Source organism: Diachasma alloeum, unplaced genomic scaffold (genome assembly GCF_001412515.2).
Source record: "Diachasma alloeum isolate Michigan unplaced genomic scaffold, Dall2.0 Dall_scaffold_00335, whole genome shotgun sequence".
NCBI lineage: Eukaryota > Metazoa > Arthropoda > Insecta > Hymenoptera > Braconidae > Diachasma > Diachasma alloeum.
Genome location: NW_021680474.1, coordinates 505,661 through 525,690, shown reverse-complemented (window position 1 = coordinate 525,690; position 20,030 = coordinate 505,661). Strand labels below are relative to the sequence as shown.

Below are 20,030 nucleotides of genomic sequence, written 5' to 3'. Positions count from 1 at the left end.
GGGGGGGGGGGGGGGAGCGAGGAGGCGAAGCCCCGCCGGGGTTGGCGAGCGAAGCCTTCTAGTGATCAATAATACTAGACTGACAATTGAGCACGAACTCAACCAGAATATTTATTTTATTCATATCAGCTTCATCTTATTCTAAACTTCCGTTTAGCATTTATTTCAGTTTTTCATCTTCAAAATTTAAGTTATGTATTTACTACTTTAAGAATAATCGGGCGAGGAGTAGGATATTAAAAAAATGTAACCAATTTTATGAAGATTTTTTCGCACATTATTGAATCCATTTCTCAAATTTTGCAAACGGTTTCTAAATGGATTCAATAATGTGTGAAATAATCTTCATAAAATTGGCTGCATTTTTTAAATACTCTTCTCCTCGCTCGATTATCCTTAAATAGTAAATTTTCGAGGGTGAGGGGTATGGTCCTGCAGTCTATTTGTCATATTAAGAATTACTATATCTTCCCACAGTAAAAAAATAAGTTTATTTCCCATATAATGTATAGTTAATAAACATCAATCAAACTCGTATAAAGCATCGAGTTGAAGTGATTGCAGTTGGAAATTTGTTTCTCATTTTCTCCGCAAAAAAATACTGTGCATTTCATCCTCAGCGTGTTTTGAATGCAAAGAGTGAGGGCAAATATATGGAACGGTGTGTCTAAAATTACCCACCCGTTACGTTCTGGAAATAGGTGTTATGAGTGCGAGGACAAGACGAGACATCAGATCATTATGTTGTTAGTGTATTCACATAAGTGAATTCGATTGAATGGGGATGCTATTGGAAAATGATTGGTGTGCCGAGTGCCAGGCATTCCGATCGTTTCAATCGATCGGCAAAGATCCATGACCTCAGCATACTCAACGTGGTACCACTCGTGCGGAAGTTATGATATTGGAAAATGAAATGTTTATTCAATTGCATCCTTCCACGTGACGATGATTAACGTCGGATGTAATTGGTCAACACATGCCAGTATTCTTATACCATACGGTAAAAATAATCGTACTGCTGAATTAGAGGAGAGTTTCGCTATTTCATCCGCATGAATCAAGAGGAATTGATCCATATTGTTCAATTTAAATCAAGGCCGAATAATTGAAAATTGAAATTTCCCCGGAAATTCAATAGAATTTATTGAATTATGATTAATAATTAAATTGGAATTTCAGTGGAACTGTCACTTGATAATAATTGTGAAGGAGTGCATCGATATTTGATCCAGCAATTTTGACGGTATATATAAATTAGCAGAATATGCACCAATCATATTGCAGAATTAGTGAACAGCTTCGTTATTGTATTTGCGTGGATCGACACTAATTGATTCATATTATTTAATTATAATGGTATCATATCGTTCAATATGATCGCTACCATATTGTTTAATTCAAATAAAATAATTGAAATCGTGCTCAAACAGATTTTGAATCAGTTCCTCTTGATGGGGAATTGACACATGCATTCAATATATTAAAAAATTGAAATTTGGGGAGTAAAATTTATAAAATTTAAAATTTTATAAGAAATCGAATGAAATTCATTGAATTCTCAGTAATAATTGAACTATGAATGTTCAATGCTGAAATTCGTTGAAATTTCAGTGGAACTCTCAGTTGATAAAAATTTTCAAGAATTATACTGCAATTTTTATCCAAAAAATTTCAAGTTTTAAAAATTAGCAATATACGCAACAATCATATTGCACAATTAGTGAACAGTTTCGCTATTTCATTCGCATGAATCAATACCAATTGATTCATATTGTTCAATTAAAATTGAGCCCAAATAGATTTTAAATCATCTTTCAGAATTTTCAGGAGAGCGAAATTGAATTCGATTTAGGGACTAAAATTTATGAAAATTAAAATTTCATAAGAAATTCAATGAAATTTAGTGAATTCTCAGCAATGATTGAACTATGAATTTTCAATGCTGAAATTCGTTAAAATTTCAGTGGAATCGTCACTTGATAAAAATTTCCAAGAAGAAAATTTTCAAGAATAAGAATTTCTTCGTAACAGGCATTCCCACTAAATGCAACAATTGATTGCCCGTTCGCACCAACATAATTCACTAAAATCTCCACAATTATAGAAAGCAGGCAATCCCCGATAATCTCGAAATAACGAGAGACTCCGCCGTCTCTCCCTAACGCCGAGCCATTATCCTCAGCGATGCCCCGATATTTTTGGGCAGTCAACACACTGAGAACGCACGATCATCTGCATGAACAAGTGAGACAAGAAGAGAAATACTGAATAAACGAGGAGAAGAAATAATACATTGGCGATGCGGCGGGAGAAGTGGGGAAAATAAACGAAAGAGAAAAAGCTACGGGCGGCGGTGGGGCGGGACGAGGAATCACGAAAGCCGAAGGCATCAACATGCAAACTGTTAGCGCCGTCAGCGTAACCTGAGCTTTTCGTTACCCCCGACCATATATGTCCGCCTGAATATCTCCATCTCTCTTCGACTAAGAAACTCCATTCGCGTTGTCTCACTCGCACTACTCCTGATGTTCACGGTTACTGCTTTGACATTAGACATTTTCTACTGCACGTTTTCAACCCTTCGCAGATAAATTGCATAGAAAATTAAATTCAATTAAATTCGGAATGAGTTTCACGTAATTTAACGGATGATTTAAGAGGGAATTGCAGGAGTAATATTGTTATTCCGGATTAATTTGATATTTTTGGTAATGAAGGTGGGAATGTGACGGTTCCATGGAGTTCTATGAACATTGTTGCGATAGGGAACCTTTTTGATCATTGAAAAGGATGAAGTGTAGGAGCTTGTGCAGTATTTAACATTTTCCCGGTGATATTCTGACTTATTCACATCTGATAAAAATGGCATCACTTGTAAAACAACATGAGGAACTGTTGGTGTCTACATTATCGATCATCAAAACAACAGTTTTAATATCTTTCGAAGTCGATTCTTTTATTTTTTCAACCTCCTTCCTCATTTTGACTTTACTAGGGCTGCTGTTTTCCTCTCAAATTCGAGATTCCTTTCTTCAACTAATTGTTTTTAATCATTCTTATTTCAAAAAGCAACAAATAAATTATTTGCTCAAGTCCTAATTCCAATGTTAACTGAAGAAGATTCTAATCATAATTACAATTCAATTCCTTCTAGAACACACTTTAGAGTGTGAATTTCTGGAATTCAGTGTTCGTTGATACTCTGGCAAAAGTATTGTTCATCTCATCAATATATTTTTGTGCTTAGCATAATGTTATCTTGTGTTTTCAAAACAAAATTAAAAATTAAAACTCAATTTGCAATATTGAGTGACAGCTTCTTTTTATTCATATCAGAAATTTTGTACTTGGATATTAATTGGCATTCAGATTGTGCGATCCTTGACGTCAAAAATGTGAGATAATCTCATAATTCCAGCTACTAATTGTAATCAACTTTGTTCGAAGAAAACCTTAGTAAACGCAATCTCAAGAAAGTAGAATTATTCTATTTTCTTCTGACCTAAATAATTTGGACAATTATGATTCGTTTATTCATGTTTCATAGAATGATCTTCAATTATCTTTTGTTGATTTCGGGATAGCCATATCCATAAATTATAATTACCGTTAAATTATTAAGTAGTCAATTAGTTAATATTACTCTTAAATTTTAATTATTGAATTAATCATCCATTTAAATATTCAAATTCCGAATTATTTAATAATCAGTAATTTAGTTAAGAAGATGCACGATTATTGAGATAATCGGAAATCCCTTATAAGAAATTTAGTATAATTTACTTGATAGAAAATTTATAGATACATATTATTAAATATTTAATTCACCATCAATTGAAAATTTAGATTATCAATTTACTAGTTTTAAATTTCGATGTGTATTTTTCAACCTTGATCAATGTAACTCGGAAATTCTTTTAATATTGAAAAATCGGAAGATGGTCATCGCTGTATTGTTTAGGCGGGCTTCATGAAAATTCGGCGCAAGACGATTGTACTCATGAAAACCGCCTGTCTTCATTCGTTCGAGATATCCGCCATATTTGTATTCTCATTTTCGATTCGAAATATTTGTCCATTGTCATCGGTCATATTGCGTTTTGCAGTGAGAAGGATTATAAATAATTAATGGAAAAAAGGAATATCCAATAAAAAAAATCATGGGTGTTAACTCATCGAGGGTTTGCATAAAATATAAAAAACCAAATAATAATCCAACTTTTCAACTTTGTATGTATTTACAAGTACACAAGAAAAACAATACTCATACATACGCAGTCGAATGCGCCAAACAAATATTAACTCATCTAAACTTATGTAATAACGTTGGAAGTGTGCGATGCTTGTAACAACGTGTGTAATTGGCTCCGGTATTCTTATGCATAACGTACTAACCATCTATATACATACTAGGTCATTGGTGGAAACCCCACACCAACGGTTGAACCATTAGATTGACAATTGCAATTATGCGTCGAGAGAAGGAGCGAAAAGTTCCATAATTTCAAGCTGTGACCACCAAAAAATTTCATCGATTCAATTCTCTCTGGATTTCGACTCCCCTCCCCCCCTCCCTGATATTTACAATGGCTAGAACTGCAGTGATTACATCGGTCTTACTTAGACATAATTGTACAATTCTTCTACGTGAGAATACACACTTTCAATCCTGCTGATGATTGCACCAATATCTATCCATGAGAAAGCTTACAGCTTAACGAGTCCAAGTATAAAATATTATGCACTCTTTGCATAATTAAATATCTGTGCGGACTGCGTGGAACATAATCTCTCAATCAATTAGTTATGAATCACAAATTTCCAAGTTCATTATCGCTGCGAGTGAACTAACATTACACGATTGAAGGAGAAACCAAATAACAATACTGTGAAATCGTTGAATTATCCGAACAATTTGGGCACATTTCCCCATATCGATTTCTCCATTGACAAATGTATAATCGTGATGACTGTAGGTCTGAGTATATGGGGAAATTGACACAATGTAAATGACCTCGACACTCTTGATGACATTTTATTCAATTACCATGATTCACCAAACACGATAATCAATTTTTTTTCCCAAGTTATCGAAGAGGAGTTGATGAAATAAATCATTAGGGGAGGATAATATCTTGTAAAGAGTTTCATCAGTTACAAGTCGAATACTGAAAACCTCAGTAATTGAATCATTGCATAATGTTGAGTCATTGGGTATTCATTTGTCCATTGAATTGCACATTAATGATTAGTATCTCTCCCCAAGATCACTCAATTATCTGTTTGAATGAGAGTATGAGAAGGAACTAGTGATGAAACGTGCATCACAACGAGTGATTAACCAATTGCATTATCAAAATAAAAAGTAATGAAATTTAATTGCATAGGAAGCCAATTGCACAGTGACAAAAGAAGAAATAAAGTGATAATTAAGAACGAGGTTTCTTCAAACATAGACGGCGATTTTCGCACACAGCCACATTGTCTTCTTCACCAAATGAAGAATAAAAAAACCCATTAATTATTGTGTCTGTTGTAAGCTGTAAATCGCAATGACGGAGACGAGGTGATAAGACAAAATCAACATTTCAACAGAAATAATCGTGATAAGGATTGTAAATTCGTTGAGGAATGTGGAATGTGCCGTTTACAATTTCTGAACAATATCAAATTTATCTTTGAAGCCAATTGATTCCTTCTTGGGATCGTATTTTTTACGTGCAGCCAGCTTAGCACGCAATTCCTTGGCACTCATTTTAAGATTCAGTCCCTTTTTCGTTGCTGGTACAGCACCATTACCCGTTCCCGAATGTTCATCGATATGTTCGGTTACTGTTGCTACTTCTTCGCTGTCATCTACACTTTTGCGTCCATTCTCTTGGGTATTTTCATGAGGTCGGGAGTTTTCATCGTTCATGGATGCTGTGGTTGCTGGCACTGTACTTCCACTGTTGGAGGTGTCATTTGAACCAATCGACTTTTGCATATTCTGAAACATCAATCGTTTGGGGTTAACGATGGATTGATTTGTGTGAGTGGTTGGATGATGAGATGAGATCAATTAGTTCCGCAGAGTTTGGTTTTGGTGAATATCTGGGGGTTATTGAAGATGTTAATCAAATTTTCTGGAGACCCATTAGAAAAATCAGTGCGTGAAACTAAAGTATTTTTCCCAACCTTACACCTAAAACAAAGTACTGATTCAATTTTTTGGCTTGATTCAAGTCGAGTGACTCCGACTACACCATTCGATCAGATCCGGACTCCGGGTCTGATATAAATCGAAAAGTGATTTATTTCAAGTAGAAACACGTGAAGCCGACATCGATTTAAATCAAGCCCAAAAATAGGTTTGAATCAAACCGAAAAGTTGGCTTGAATCAAACCGAAAAATCGACTTGAATCAAGCCGAAGTCCTCCTGAATCAAGTCGAAAAATCGACTTGAATGAGACCAATATTCAGGTTTGCATGTGTCCGAATCCGACTTGATTCATGCCATCAATTTGACGTGAAACAAGTCGATTCTCGGCATGATTCAGTCCAACTTGATTCAGACCGATGTTTTAGTCTGATTCAGACCGACTTTTTTTGGGTATTTTTTAAGACGTTTGGATCCTCAAAATTAAATCGTTTTAATGTCTGGAATCGAGATATTGAGACATGCACTCTCCATATTCTAAGTGTTTTACTCGAGGATCATTAGTTTTAAACTTATGATGTCTCATTGATTCTTCCAAATGCTTTATTCATTTTTTGATAGCCCGTCAGTAGACGCGCGGTTCCCCCAGTATTCTTCAGGCGCGCGATGAGAGAATCTGTCATCGGCTTCGCGTAGGAACAGAGCCAAATATCGCCACAGGCGGCGCTATTCGGGGTTTCGTAGCGTAAATCCCGCAATCGTAACTATTTTTTTTCTGCTCAACTCTGACAGGTAGACGACTTTTATCACTACAGAAGTTAACCAGAAGAGTTACTTCAGGCCTTAAAAAAAATTTCAGCAAAATATTTTCACTTTTAAGGGTATCTTCCTATGGAGTGAAAATTTTCATCTGCGGACCCTTGGGGCCATAAGGATCTCAGAGTCCACCAAGGTTCCAAGGGTCAAGAGGGTCAAATTTCCTTATTTGAAAGTTTTTTTTTTATCAAAGTTATTCGATTTTATTATTCACTGATAATTTTGGTTACGTTAAAAATAGCAGTCATGAAGCAAAATTTGAAGGGAGTTGGGACAGTAAGGGTGAAATACTTTTTGTGATCAAAAATACTGATGAAAAGTATTGTTTCTGAGAATAATATTTAAGGTTTTCTGATCTTGCAATGATACTATGTTTGAATTCGTTTGACACCTCCCACTCTCATCACCCTTTCGACCCTCACAATGAATTCAGAATTTCAGTAAATTGTGAGAAAATGGATATAAATCACCAAAAACGTCTTATGATTCCACGTTTTAATGGGGTTAATATCTTGTCGTAGTTCCGCTGTCATAAATGACTAATGATTAAATACTCTTCAAATGTCTTGAATTGAGATAAAAAAAATTTCTTTAATTTCGTGACTTGTATTTCAGTACATTATAAAAATGTCTTGTTCATCAAACGGCTTGATTTCAGTCATTGCAGTCATTACGAAGTTAGCTGATAAGGCACCTTTTTGTGCCTACGGCCTTCAATTAAAACATCTTCAAGACACTAGTTTGTGCAGTGGCATTGCTCTAATCGGCTCCCAACACAGCTCTTGATGACATTTTGAAATAGTCGTGGGTTCATCGTACGATTTTTTTCGCCTGACCCACATGATTACAGAGAAGCAAAGAGTTAGCAGGGGAAATGGAAGAGATGCGTGTTGCATACCAAGGTCGATCGTGCCTGGAAAATGCTGAATTATTTGCTTATTCGTTCATTTTTATACTCTTCCATCACGTCGCACTGACCTGTTTTCCCTCTCTCTCGCTCTCTCTGTCTCGTGTATCTCAATGCTAAAAGGTGGAGCAAAAAAAACTGGGTGACTGATGTAAAAAAGTCAGTGAAGTTTATTGCTAGACTTAGAATTAATAGAATGTGTCAGGGATCAATGTCCGGTTCAATTAGTGAATGACCGGGGATAGCCTCATGATCCGAGTAATTGTAGACAATGATATCAGATGATGTAGGGTTATTGAATGTGAGAAAAGGGGCGGAGGGTCATGTTGATCATGTGATGATGCAGAAATACAATGGAATAAAAAGGTGATGGAGTTGATTATTAATGAATTTGTTTATCATTTTTTATCCACATTGTGTCAGATGTTGAATTTTTTAAATTTGCGTTTGTTTTCTATGCGGAGAAAAATGTGAAAATTGAAAAATTTCAGGAATTTCAATTCAAACGTGGAAATTTTTACCAGCATTTCGGTTAAAAATCTTCAATGGCCGCTCGGTTTCTAAAATTTAGGGGTAATATTCAACAGATTTTTCAATATAATGGAATAAGAATTTAATCAAAAATTTTTATAAAAAAAATAATTAAATAATTTGATGGAAAAATGTAGCGAATTCGCTAGACAATTCTATTGGATTTCTATTGAACTTTCTATTAGTTTTGGCCGATTCTGTGGAAATGTTCAATAGAAAATAGTCAATAGTTTTTCTAAAACTCAATAGAGTTCGATTTCTAAAAAGTTCGATTTCTGAAAAGTCAATAGAGTTCGATTTTTTTATATAACTTTTTCTGAGGTATTTTCTATGGAATTTCCTCGACTCAAATTTTCTAAGTCTTTTGTTTAATTTTTTTAATGAAAATAAAAAAAAAAAGAATGAAAAAAACATAGAAACTTTGAACCGAATAAATTCTATAGACAGAAATTGGATAGAAAAATCAAATTCTATTGACTTTTTCTAAAGAATATTTTGAACATTTTGATTAAACATTTCAATAGAATTGACCAAAAATTAATAGAAAATTCAATAGAAACCCAATAGAATATTCCAATGGATTCGCTAGGTTTTTGTATGAAATTTTTTCATACATTTCTATCCAAATCGTATCAAATATTGTACTTTTAGAATTTCCATTTCGCCTCAGGTGGAAAGAAGATTCTAGAAATCGAAATATTTCAAGAATTTAAATTAAAACATTGAAATTTTCAGTGGAGTTGTTAATGTGAATAAACAAAATATTCACGGGAAAACCCAACAGGCAAGAATCGTGATATCACCGCTAACTATCCAAGTGTTTAGTGTGATCGTCAGCCAGTTAAGAATTCAAATAACTCAAGCGTAACGCAGTGAAACGAAGTGACAGGAAAAACGACCCCGAAACCGGTTTAGGAGTCCCAGGGAACTCGAAGTTATTCAACACGTGGAATTGTGTCTTATCGGCTTTCTTTTCAATTGACCTATTGATTGAATTCAACAAAAAAAGAATAAAATGAATGGGACGTGAGGCAAAACAATTATCGATTGCATCTGTTCTGTTCTATGGAAAATGAAAATCCTAACATTTCTTGGATTAATTAATTTTTTATTTTCCTGAACTCAAGGAAAATTGCGTTGAAATGTTGGAATGGAAGAGTCAGATGCATTCTGGGAAATTGAGCGCAGGGACGAAGCGGACAGAAGTGAGCGAGCCCCGGCGGTTGCACTGTAAAAAGTGGTGCCGTCGAGACGTCTTAATTTAAGCCTTCTTAAAATAGGAGGTTTTTTTGTCTAAAAAACGTCATTGACAAGATGTTTTTATAATGTTTTAAAATACAAGTCACGAAATTTAAGACATTTTTTCTATCTTCATTGAAGACATTCGGAGACTATTCTGTAGCAAAGTGATAAACTAGGATAAATGCAAAAATGGAGCATGAAATGGAGCAAAAAAATTTGACCACGTTTGAGAGAAATTTTCATTCAAGCAATAGAAAATTGTTCAAAACTATTGAACATAATCCTGGTTTACCACTTTGCTATAATATTCAGTCACTAGTCATTTATGACGGCAGCACTATAACAAGACACTAATCACATTAAGACATGGAATCAAAAACGTTTTCGGGGACTTATATTCTGAATGTATTGAGAGGGTTGGAAGGGTGAGAGGAGTGGGAGATGTCAAATTAATTCAAACGTAGTATCATTGCAAGATCAGAGAGGGATAAAAACTTTGAATATTATTCTAAGGAAAAATACTTTTCATCAGTATTTTTTTTACGGCCTTCGAGTCCTTTTTTGAGTTCCATTCGGCACTCTACCCGACTCTATGCATGCGGCTGTGGATTCTACACTGTACCGTCATCGCACTCCTATAGAACATAGAAGTAGCATAGGAAACCACAGGAAGCCCATGCCGGTACAGGCGATTACTCTATTAACAACCTCTCGTTGAAAAATTCGGTTCTCCTTGGGATCGAACTCGCAACCTTTCGCAACCCTTCGCATTCCTTCATCAGTATTTTTTATTGCAAAAATTTGTTATCCTTATTATCCTAATTCCCTTCAAATACTGCCTCGACCACTATTTTTAACGTAGTCAACATTATCAGTAAATGATTGACTCTATAACATGGTCGATTATGTAGAACAAATGAATGAAGTATTTGGAACAATAAATGAGACATCATAATCTTGAAACGAAATATCCTCGAGTAAGACACCTAGAACGTCTAGAGCGCATGTCTTAATGACTTGAATTTGGGTACACAAAAGTCTAAACCGTCAAGGACGGGGTCTATATACGTATATGGACCAAAGCAAAAACGCATGATTCTGTTCAAAACTGGATAATTCCAAAACTATGACAGATAATCCAATTCCGCCAATGCCATTCGAAAGCTGGATAGTGTGTAACTACAATTTTTAATGCGTTTTATAAATTTTTGTGTCAAAATTTATCGAATCTCAGTGATATTACGTACGTCAGGCTTCGCAACAGAAAGGCCTCGTACGCAAGGGGTTAAAAAAAGGAACGAAAGGTCTTAATTTTAGATACTATTTTTTCCAGTGTGACCGAACCTACGCAAATGTCCATATTTATTACGCTATTTCGCAAATATCATCATCCAAATACCTGTATAAGAAGCATTACCTCGATAACAGGAAGCACTGATCTCGGGTTATGAGTGGGCAGCGAATGGTAGTACCATTATTATTAATCATAATCGGATAGGAACGCTAGAGTGAGTCTCCACTCATATCCTCCCCGCGTGATTTTCTGACCGCGATTCACAAAAGGGTCTTACATAATGATGTATTTCAAGGCGCCTATTCACCAACTACTGACGTTAAGTAGTATCTCCGAACGATTTTCCGTTTTTACCCGTTCAAATGATTTTTCTTAATAATAAATTTTTAATGGCCTCTTGGAAAATACGAGGAATATTAAACCATTCAGATTGCTATCTGTGTCAGGATAAGGAAGATTTGCGAGAATTAATGGAAAATTTCAGAGGTTGATGTTAATGCTGTGTACTGTGTACTGTGTGAGAAAAAAATTATGCAACGTGCGCGAAAATTCACAATGGCATTACGTAGAGAAAAATCACATGTGGAGGTACAGTTGTCAATGAGGGATATCATGAGGCGATGTCAAGCGGATATATTTCGGCTACCGATAAGTCACTTCCGACCGGAACTTCCGGTCAATATCGCTACTGACGTACATGAAAATAATCTCGTAATTCTAGTCTTCTGGTGTCTCATGCATCCGTAGAAATCAATTAAATGTGTTGAAGGAATTTTATCTGAATAATAAAGTTTTTATTCAAACTCAAACTTGACTTTTATTTACCTTTTTTCACTCACGTGGAACAAATAGTTCTTTTTTAAAGTATAAACATTCGAAATCACTTCATTTATTGCCTTCTCACAAGTTTATAGTTTTTCTATCCTCATATGTTGTTGATGAAGGCAATAATAACTGTTTGAATCAAATAATAAATTATTCGCCAATTAATCGTTTGGATCAAATAAATGATTTCGCGACATTTCAATTTTTTAGAGTTGAATATCGCGGAAACTATGTACAATAAAATTTTACAAAAAATTCACCATATTCAGAATTTCTCAATCTACCACGGATTCATTTTTTAAGAAAATCGTTAGAATCGTTTTCTTAGAAGATGGAACAATCGAGTACGGGGGAGCCATAACCCCCGTGTGGCCTATACTTCGCGTGCTATAAGCACTCATTTTATTATTTATTACCTCCTAAACTGTGCAGTACAACTAGTTAGAATTATTTTCAATAACCGAAATGTATTATAAACATTATCTATGAAAAACACGGGGACAATCGTCTTTTAGGGATATACCTTAGAGATATCCAAATACTTTGGCTATTTTTTCTCCAGTGAAATGCTTTGCTAGTTTTGTTGTCGGATATCAGAGCTTTCATTTGAGCCCCATTTGACCCTAAGTTTCCGGACATTTTACAATGATTTTATTATTTAAACTTTGCAGTTCTGAATTTGAATCTTGATACTGAACCGTTGGAAACCATTTTACAAATCTGAAAAAAGTTGGAAAGTTTACTTTTTGAAGAAGATTGATGAAATAATTAAAAAATTGGCATTTTTGAAAATTACGAATATTTTTTATAAATAATTTATAAACAATCAATTTTCCACCATAAAATCATTTGTTCGAAATTGTAACAAATTTATTCATATTCAGAATTTCACCAGAAATTGATTTCATGCCTAAAAAATAAAGTTTCCGAAAGTTTTGAACAATTTCAATTATTTATTTATAAACAACGAATATTTTTAAAAAATAATAATTCTGTGTAAAATGTAATTTTAATGACGCTGAATATTCATGATTTTTTTCAAATTTTTCTCACGCAATTTAATTGCCAAATTTGACGATTGAAAATGGTTGAGTCTATAGTGTGATTGGTACCAAACTGTAAAAGATACTTGGATGTCCTTAAATTTAAACAAATATCTTGTTGACCTGAATGAAGACCATTTAGAATTGATGGAATGTTCATTCGTTATGATTACAACATTTTCATTCGAATGAAAAGAGTCAGTAGTCCCTTCGGGGACTGACTACTGGTCAGTTTTCAGTGAATTTTTCGGAATCTAAGGCCGATAGCAAAATTTTTGTTGAGCAGATTAAGATCTACAAAAAAGTTATTCCGAAATTTTTTCCTTCTCCCTTAGATTCGGAGATAATCCTCGAAAACTCAGTCAAGATTTATAGTATATTTCAGGGCGAGTGTCATGCGGTTTTTCAGTTGCGGGGAGTTGACGTCCGAGCTAAGGACGAGGACTGGCCAACCACGCGAGTAAAAAAACCCCATGGCACTAGTCGTGAACGATATTTGTCCGTAGTCATTTTCACTTTTACGAGTTTGAGGAAGGGACAATACCAATCCCCGGACGAGAAAAAGTGAAGCTCAGTACGGAAAAATTGTTTTACCCCTTCTCTACTGCATTTCAAGCAAATTATATTCGGTATGAAAATGACTTTCGCATGTAGATTAAGTTTCAAATATTTTTATTAAAATTTTGGGGTTAAATTTTTCCATCATTCAGTGGCAAGTACCACACACTCGATTAGATTAGATAACATCGAACGTGTTGTAGCGGCGTTATCACCGATATTGTTTGATCAAATGAAAATGGATTGCTTCTATTTACACATGATATGAATTATCTGAATGCAGTGTTTCTATAGTAGATTGCAATTTCTAAATTATTCAGGGATTTCCGCTAACTGAATTTATACGCGTACTAGCACTCTACGTGTACTGGGTCGAATGAGAGAGAGGAGAGAGGTAAAAAAATTAAGCATTCGCGTTACACGACAAGTTGGGTATATTCACAAAATGCAGTTGGTGCGTTTGTAAAATGGAAAAACCGAGAAATCCCGAGGTGGAAGATTGGAACAATCGTTGGCTGTGCGATAAGACCTAGAGTGAGACCAAACTGTTATGTACGTATTACTCATTGTGTATACTGCCGGTATAGTGATAATAAATACATTCAATACATGTACATGGCTATAAAAAAACGTGGTTTATTGATGCTCGTGCATTTGCAACAGTGAGACCGCATATGCATCGATTCATTTTATTATAGCTTCATTTGTATTGAGGATATCCAAGTCATTCGGGCCACTTTTTCTGAGTGAAATCCTCTTCAGAGTTTATAAAATTGACCAAGAGTATTTTTTAGAGACAACTCAACCTCAGTTTCCGAACATTTTTTCGAGAAAACGATCGTTAAAAAAATGAAATTTAACACATTGCGTCCATAAGACCCAAACGGAAAAATATATATCTTGAGAATTATATATTTCATACATGGAATTGGCCTAATTTATATATAAGTTATATAAAATATCAATTTGTATATGTTTCATATATATTTTATATAAATCTTATATATGTATATGCGAAGAATCTAGTAAATTGTCCTATGCTATATATATATATTATATGTATATTCTTCTATGCGGGAAGCTGTATACTCCCACCTTCAATCCAATAGCTCATAATCTTGAAGCGTTTTCTCGTGCACATAACCGTATATGACTTTGTTCATTGTACTCTCTAGATTTTTTTGGGACATCAAAAAACATATTTCCGCACAGATAATTGCAAACAATCAAATTAACAGCTTCTTGATTGGTACGACTGCCATATTGAGTGGTTTGAATCTGCATGTTCCTGACGTCTGGCAACAGTCCGCTCAAATGACTACTCTGATCAAATTTACGAGGTTATATCGAACACATGTGCAGTATTGCCGCATGATCATTAGAGGTCGGCCACCGAGAGTCAAGTGTGAAACTGAATAAAATATTGTTCACAATATTCATTGAAGAAATTCCCGAAACAGTTTAAGGATGGCAAGATTTTCCGCAAAATTGAAATGTTTCTTTAAAACAAGTCGCTAATTTGGGCGAAGTGCTTGGATATCCTTAAAGTATATCCGAGTATCTCTTAGTTTTGTACGACCCACACTATAGATTCAACCATTTTTAATCATCAAATTGGTCAATTAAATTGCGTGAGAAAAAATTGAAAATAATCATGAATATTCAGCGTTATTCAAATAACATTCATTACATAAATAATTGAAATTGTATAAACTTTTAGAAACCTTATTTTTTAGGCATGAAATAAATTTCTGGTAAAATTCTGAATATGAATAAACTTGTAACGATTCCGAACAAATGATGTTTATAACGGAATATTGATTGTTTATAAATTATTTATGGATGTGCGGAAACTTAGGGTCAAATGGGATTCAAATGAAAGCTTTGATGTTCGACTACAACCGTAGAAAAGCATTTCACTGGAGAAAAAAATCCTAAGTACATGGATATCCTTAATGACCCTATTCCGTTTGCACGCGTCATCATCCAGCGAAATTACTTGATTTGTCTCCCCGTTTGAATTCCACGTCACACGTAATAGAAAGGGGAAGGACTTTTCAACGAGAGAAGATTCACACGAACATGTGAATCACTGCATTGTCGTGTCCCCAATGAAACACTCGTTTCACACATGATCACAAAACTCTTAGGTAATACCCCAGCAATCCGATTAGAAAGAAACATTGCGAATGATCATTAGTCATTGACAGCAGTCGCATAAACCCATTGATTTGAAACCTGATGCTGAGGTTATCCGGTGAGCAAAAAAAGGAAACAATGTGATTGACTTAGAAGAAAAAAAAATGAAGGATATTCCAGTCGACCTTGACGATGTTGTGTACCAATCATGCAACAAATCAAATCCCATGTAACGAGTATTACCACAAAATTAAGAAAAACAAGACGATTTATGCACGCACACATACACGGATAAATTTCTTAGAAAGCTGACGGTAATAGGTGTGCAATAAGGCGGGAATTTAGTGATTACGGAATACTCTGTTCCTCGTAGAGGAAAATATATATTTCATTTCGACCCTGAGGTGATAGTGGAACTGATTTTTTATGAAGTTATTGATTTGGTAACATACAAACGATTTTTCTCGCCATGTAGTCTTGATATGAATGAAGAAATCTTTACACAAAAAACCAATCGGCAAAAATCATGATATTATCGCTAACTATCCACGTCTTTAGTCTAATCTCCAGCCAGTAAAGAATTGACATAACTAAAAACAAGCCGGTTCAAGAAAACAAGACGATTTATGCACACACACATGCACGACCAAGTTTCTTAGAAAGTTAGCGGCAATACATGTGTAATAAGGCGGGAATCTAGTGATTAGTGAATAACCTATTACCCACATAGGAAAGAAAACATTTCCAACGATTTCGAACGATTCCAACTGATCAGGTGAATCGAGAAACACTGCACGAGTCATATGTTATGTTTCATCCAAATTTGATTAAATATTCAATTTTTAGAATTTCCATTTTGTTCTACACGGGAAGAAAAAATGTAAAAATTTCGAGGATTTCTATTAAAACATTGAAATTTCGAGTGAAATTTCTGTAAAAATTCCCAACTACCCAAGTACTTAATTTAATCTCCAGAAAGTTTAAGATTTAAAATAATGAAAAACAAGCCTATTTATGCACACGCACAATCCCAACTATGATTTTTAGAAAGTTAGCGTCAATAGGTATGTAATAAGACGGAAATTTAGTGATTAGAGAATAACTTATTAACCACAAAGAAAGAAAAACATTCAATTGCGTCTCGTGGTCATAATGAATCTGATTGTTTATGAATTTATTGATTTGGTGAATCTAAAGACACTCCACGTGTGATGTGTCACCTTTCATCCCAATGGCATCAAATATTGAATTTACATTTTGTTCCACGCAAGAGAAAAAGTAACAAATAACATATTTCGAGAATTTCAATTAAAACATTGAAATTTTGAGTGAGATTGTGGGACAAATTCAGAGGTAATATTAACTCAATTTTCATAGTCTCGATATGAATAAAAAAATCTTCACAGAAAAAACCAACAAGTTAAGAATTCAAATAACTCAAAACAAGTCTATTTATGCACCCACACCAGCCCGACTAAATTTCTTAGAAAGTTGACGGCAACAGGTGTATAATAAACCGTGAATTTCGCGATTACAGAATAACCTATTACCCACAGAAGAAAAAAAACGTTTCATTTCATCCCGAGGCGATAGTGGATCTGATTGTTCATGAATTTATTAATTTCGTCAATCTAGAGACACTCCACATGTCATGCGTCAAATATTGAATTTCCATTCTATACCACGTGGGGAGAAAAAATGTAAAAATTACCATATTTCGAGAATTTCAATTAAAACATAAAAATAAAAAAATCTTCGCAGAAAAAAGCAACGAGTTAAAAATTCAAATACCTAAAAACAAGCCGATTTACGCACCCACACAAGCCCAACAAAATTTCTTAGAAAGCTGACGGCAACAGGTGTATAATAAACCGTGAATTTAGTGATTACCGAACAGCCTATTCCCCCAGAGGAAAAAACCCATTTCATATCGTCCCCGACCTGACGCTGTCGAGCGCGCACCGAGTGATTAATTTTCCGCGTGGTAAGTTTCCTTTTCCCATCGAAAAGCCTGGAACCCTATTGCACTCTCGTTCAATTACATCAAAGAATTTACCTCATCGATTGAGCTAATACTCCCGTCCGCTTTTTCCTCGCTCTCAACGCTCGCGGGATTTCTCTCAGGTGTCTTGATCTCCTTGATACCCGTCATTGTTCCCCTTATGATGATGCTATTGGCCTTGTAATAGTCATCCGCCTCCTGATCAACAACCAATAACTTTGTTTCACTGGGAAATGCCTTAATGCGATCCACCACTTGTTTGTGTGTCTCATTGGCGATATTAATCTCATTGACTTCGATAATACGATCGCCCTGTCGTAAACCAGCGGCTTGACTCGGTGATCCATCATCAACTTTGCCGATGAATTGTCCATTCTTTCCCCGTTCAGCGTGAAGATTGAATCCATATCCATCAAAGTCCTCCCATTTTACGATATGGCAGAGACGAGCGCACGGCACTTTATCACCCTTCAACGACATATTGTTATGTATTGCAGTCTTTTCTATGGACTAATGAGAATCGTTTGAGATCACAGAACCACTTGGTCACGGTATCACTCGATATCATCCAATTGGGGGTCCTTTTTTTCGAGGGAATATCAGCCCGAAATTGACGATCTATTCCCGAAATACTCCCTGTTGCTGGCCCCTTAACACTCTTCACCACTCGTCTACCTGTCACGATCTTCCACTCGGTTTTATCTCCTTTTTTCAGATCCTTCTTCTTGTTCTTCAAGGACGTATCTCGCGGCGACTCCCTCGCAGATGAGAATTAAGAAAATTATTAGCGCACGGCACTTGCTATTAGTTATTTCAATGACGCGGGGTTTTTAATTTTAATGAGGGATTATTCAGTGAATTATTGCGCTCGATTATCGTAAGAGTGGTGATACGACGGAATAATCCATGCGAGGCGCTGTCGCCGACTTGCGACAAAGACGGAAGAACCGAAGGTGAGTGCTCAGGCCTCGGCGAGTTGTACAGATTTTTTGGGATGTTGGGAGGGGGAGCGAGACCGGCGGGTGCGGGCAGTGGTTGGACGACTGTGGCGCTGTACAGCGGCAGGAGGATCAACACTGTTTGAATGAAGAATTTTACCGATTTATCGATCGAACTTGAAGGGACCAGTTATATTACAGTGTTCATTCGTGATGAAGTACTCCAGGGATTTTTTATACTTCTAGAATACCTAAAAAATACAAGTGCAAAAGGCCTTAATATACAGAAAATATTTCAAGATTTTGCGGATTGAATGATTATTATATTATCGATCGATCGAAGATTGATTGAAGAGTTCTATTTATGTCCTAGAATGTACATATTCCTAATGTACATTATTCCCAAAGGCGAAAATTGTCCGATTATTCAGTCTTGCCACGATTTAATAAGTCGTTCACTTCTTGAATGATGGATTTTACTGATTTATCGATCAAACTTGAAAGAACTAGTTATTTTACAATGTTAATTCGTGGTGAATTACTCCAGAGATTTTTTATACTTTCAGAATACTAAAAAATACAAGTGCGAGAGGCCTTAAAATGCAGCTAATATTCTAACATTTTTCCGGACTGATAGATTATTATTATCAATCGATCGTGGATTGATTTGATTAAAGGATTCTATTTATGTCCCAGAATGTATATTATTTCTAAAGTCGAAAATTGTCTAATTGTTTAGGTCTGCCATGATAATAAGTCTTTCACTTCTTGAATGATGGATATTACTGATTTATCGACTGAACTAGGCGTGATTAGCTATCTTAGAATATTAATTCGGGATGAAGTACTCCAGGGATTTTTTTATACTTTCAGAATACTAAAAAAATAAGTGCGAAAGGTCTTATAATACAGAAAACATTTCAAGATTTTACCGCACTAAATGATTATTATTATCGATCGATTGAGGATTGATTGATTGATTGAAAGATTCTACTTGTGTGCTAGAATGTATATCATTCCTAAACTCGAAAATTGGAATTTAGTCGTTCACTATCCACGATTTAACAAGTGGTTCGCTTATTAAATGATGGATTTTACTGATTTACCGATCGAACTTACAGTGACTAGTTATTTTAGACTTATTAATTCATAATGAAAAACTTCAGGGATTTCTTTATACTTTCAGAATACTGAAAAACATGCGTGCTAAAAGTTTCAAAATTCACAAAACATGTCAAGATTTTACCGCCCTGAATGACTATTGTTATAGATCGATCGAGGATTGATTTATTGATCGAAGAAGTTTATTAATGTCCTAGGGAATTGCTACGGATTCATTTGGAAGCTTACTACCAACGGAATTGGTAGAAATAAAAAAAAAGAAAGAGACTAATGATGCAAAAGGTAACGGTCACATATGCCTTTTGTCGGATAGGCTCGAACCCCTATTTGTTCTTCCTAATACACTGAGAAAAAAAATTACTCTTGTCAAATACTCATTTACTTGAGAAAAGCATTAATTTTTTCAAAATCGCATTTCTCCAATCGAGTCGTTTCTAGGCAAGCCTGATTAGGTTTCAATTATGAAAATC

General features: G+C 35.1%; 1 protein-coding gene across 1 annotated transcript; it reads right to left on the bottom strand.

Annotated features, from left to right (window-relative positions):
• Positions 1–4,210: 4,210 nt before the first annotated feature.
• On the bottom strand, positions 4,211–18,442 carry LOC107040434 (Na(+)/H(+) exchange regulatory cofactor NHE-RF1). The gene is made up of 2 exons (XM_015260522.1): positions 17,555–18,442; positions 4,211–5,992 (listed from the first exon to the last, which is right to left on the bottom strand). Exons 1-2 carry the CDS (start codon positions 17,978–17,980, stop codon positions 5,651–5,653), a joined length of 768 nt encoding a protein of 255 aa, XP_015116008.1. The 5' UTR covers positions 17,981–18,442; the 3' UTR covers positions 4,211–5,650.
• Between the last annotated feature and the right edge of the window lie 1,588 nt (positions 18,443–20,030).

Coding starts and splice junctions, on each gene's coding strand:
- LOC107040434 (XM_015260522.1), bottom strand. CDS start 17,980: ATGTCGTTGAAGGGTGATAAAGTGCCGTGCGCTCGTCTCTGCCATATC. Junction 5,993..17,554: donor GTATTAGCTCAATCGATGAG/GTAAATTCTTTG, acceptor TTGATGTTTCAG/AATATGCAAAAGTCGATTGG.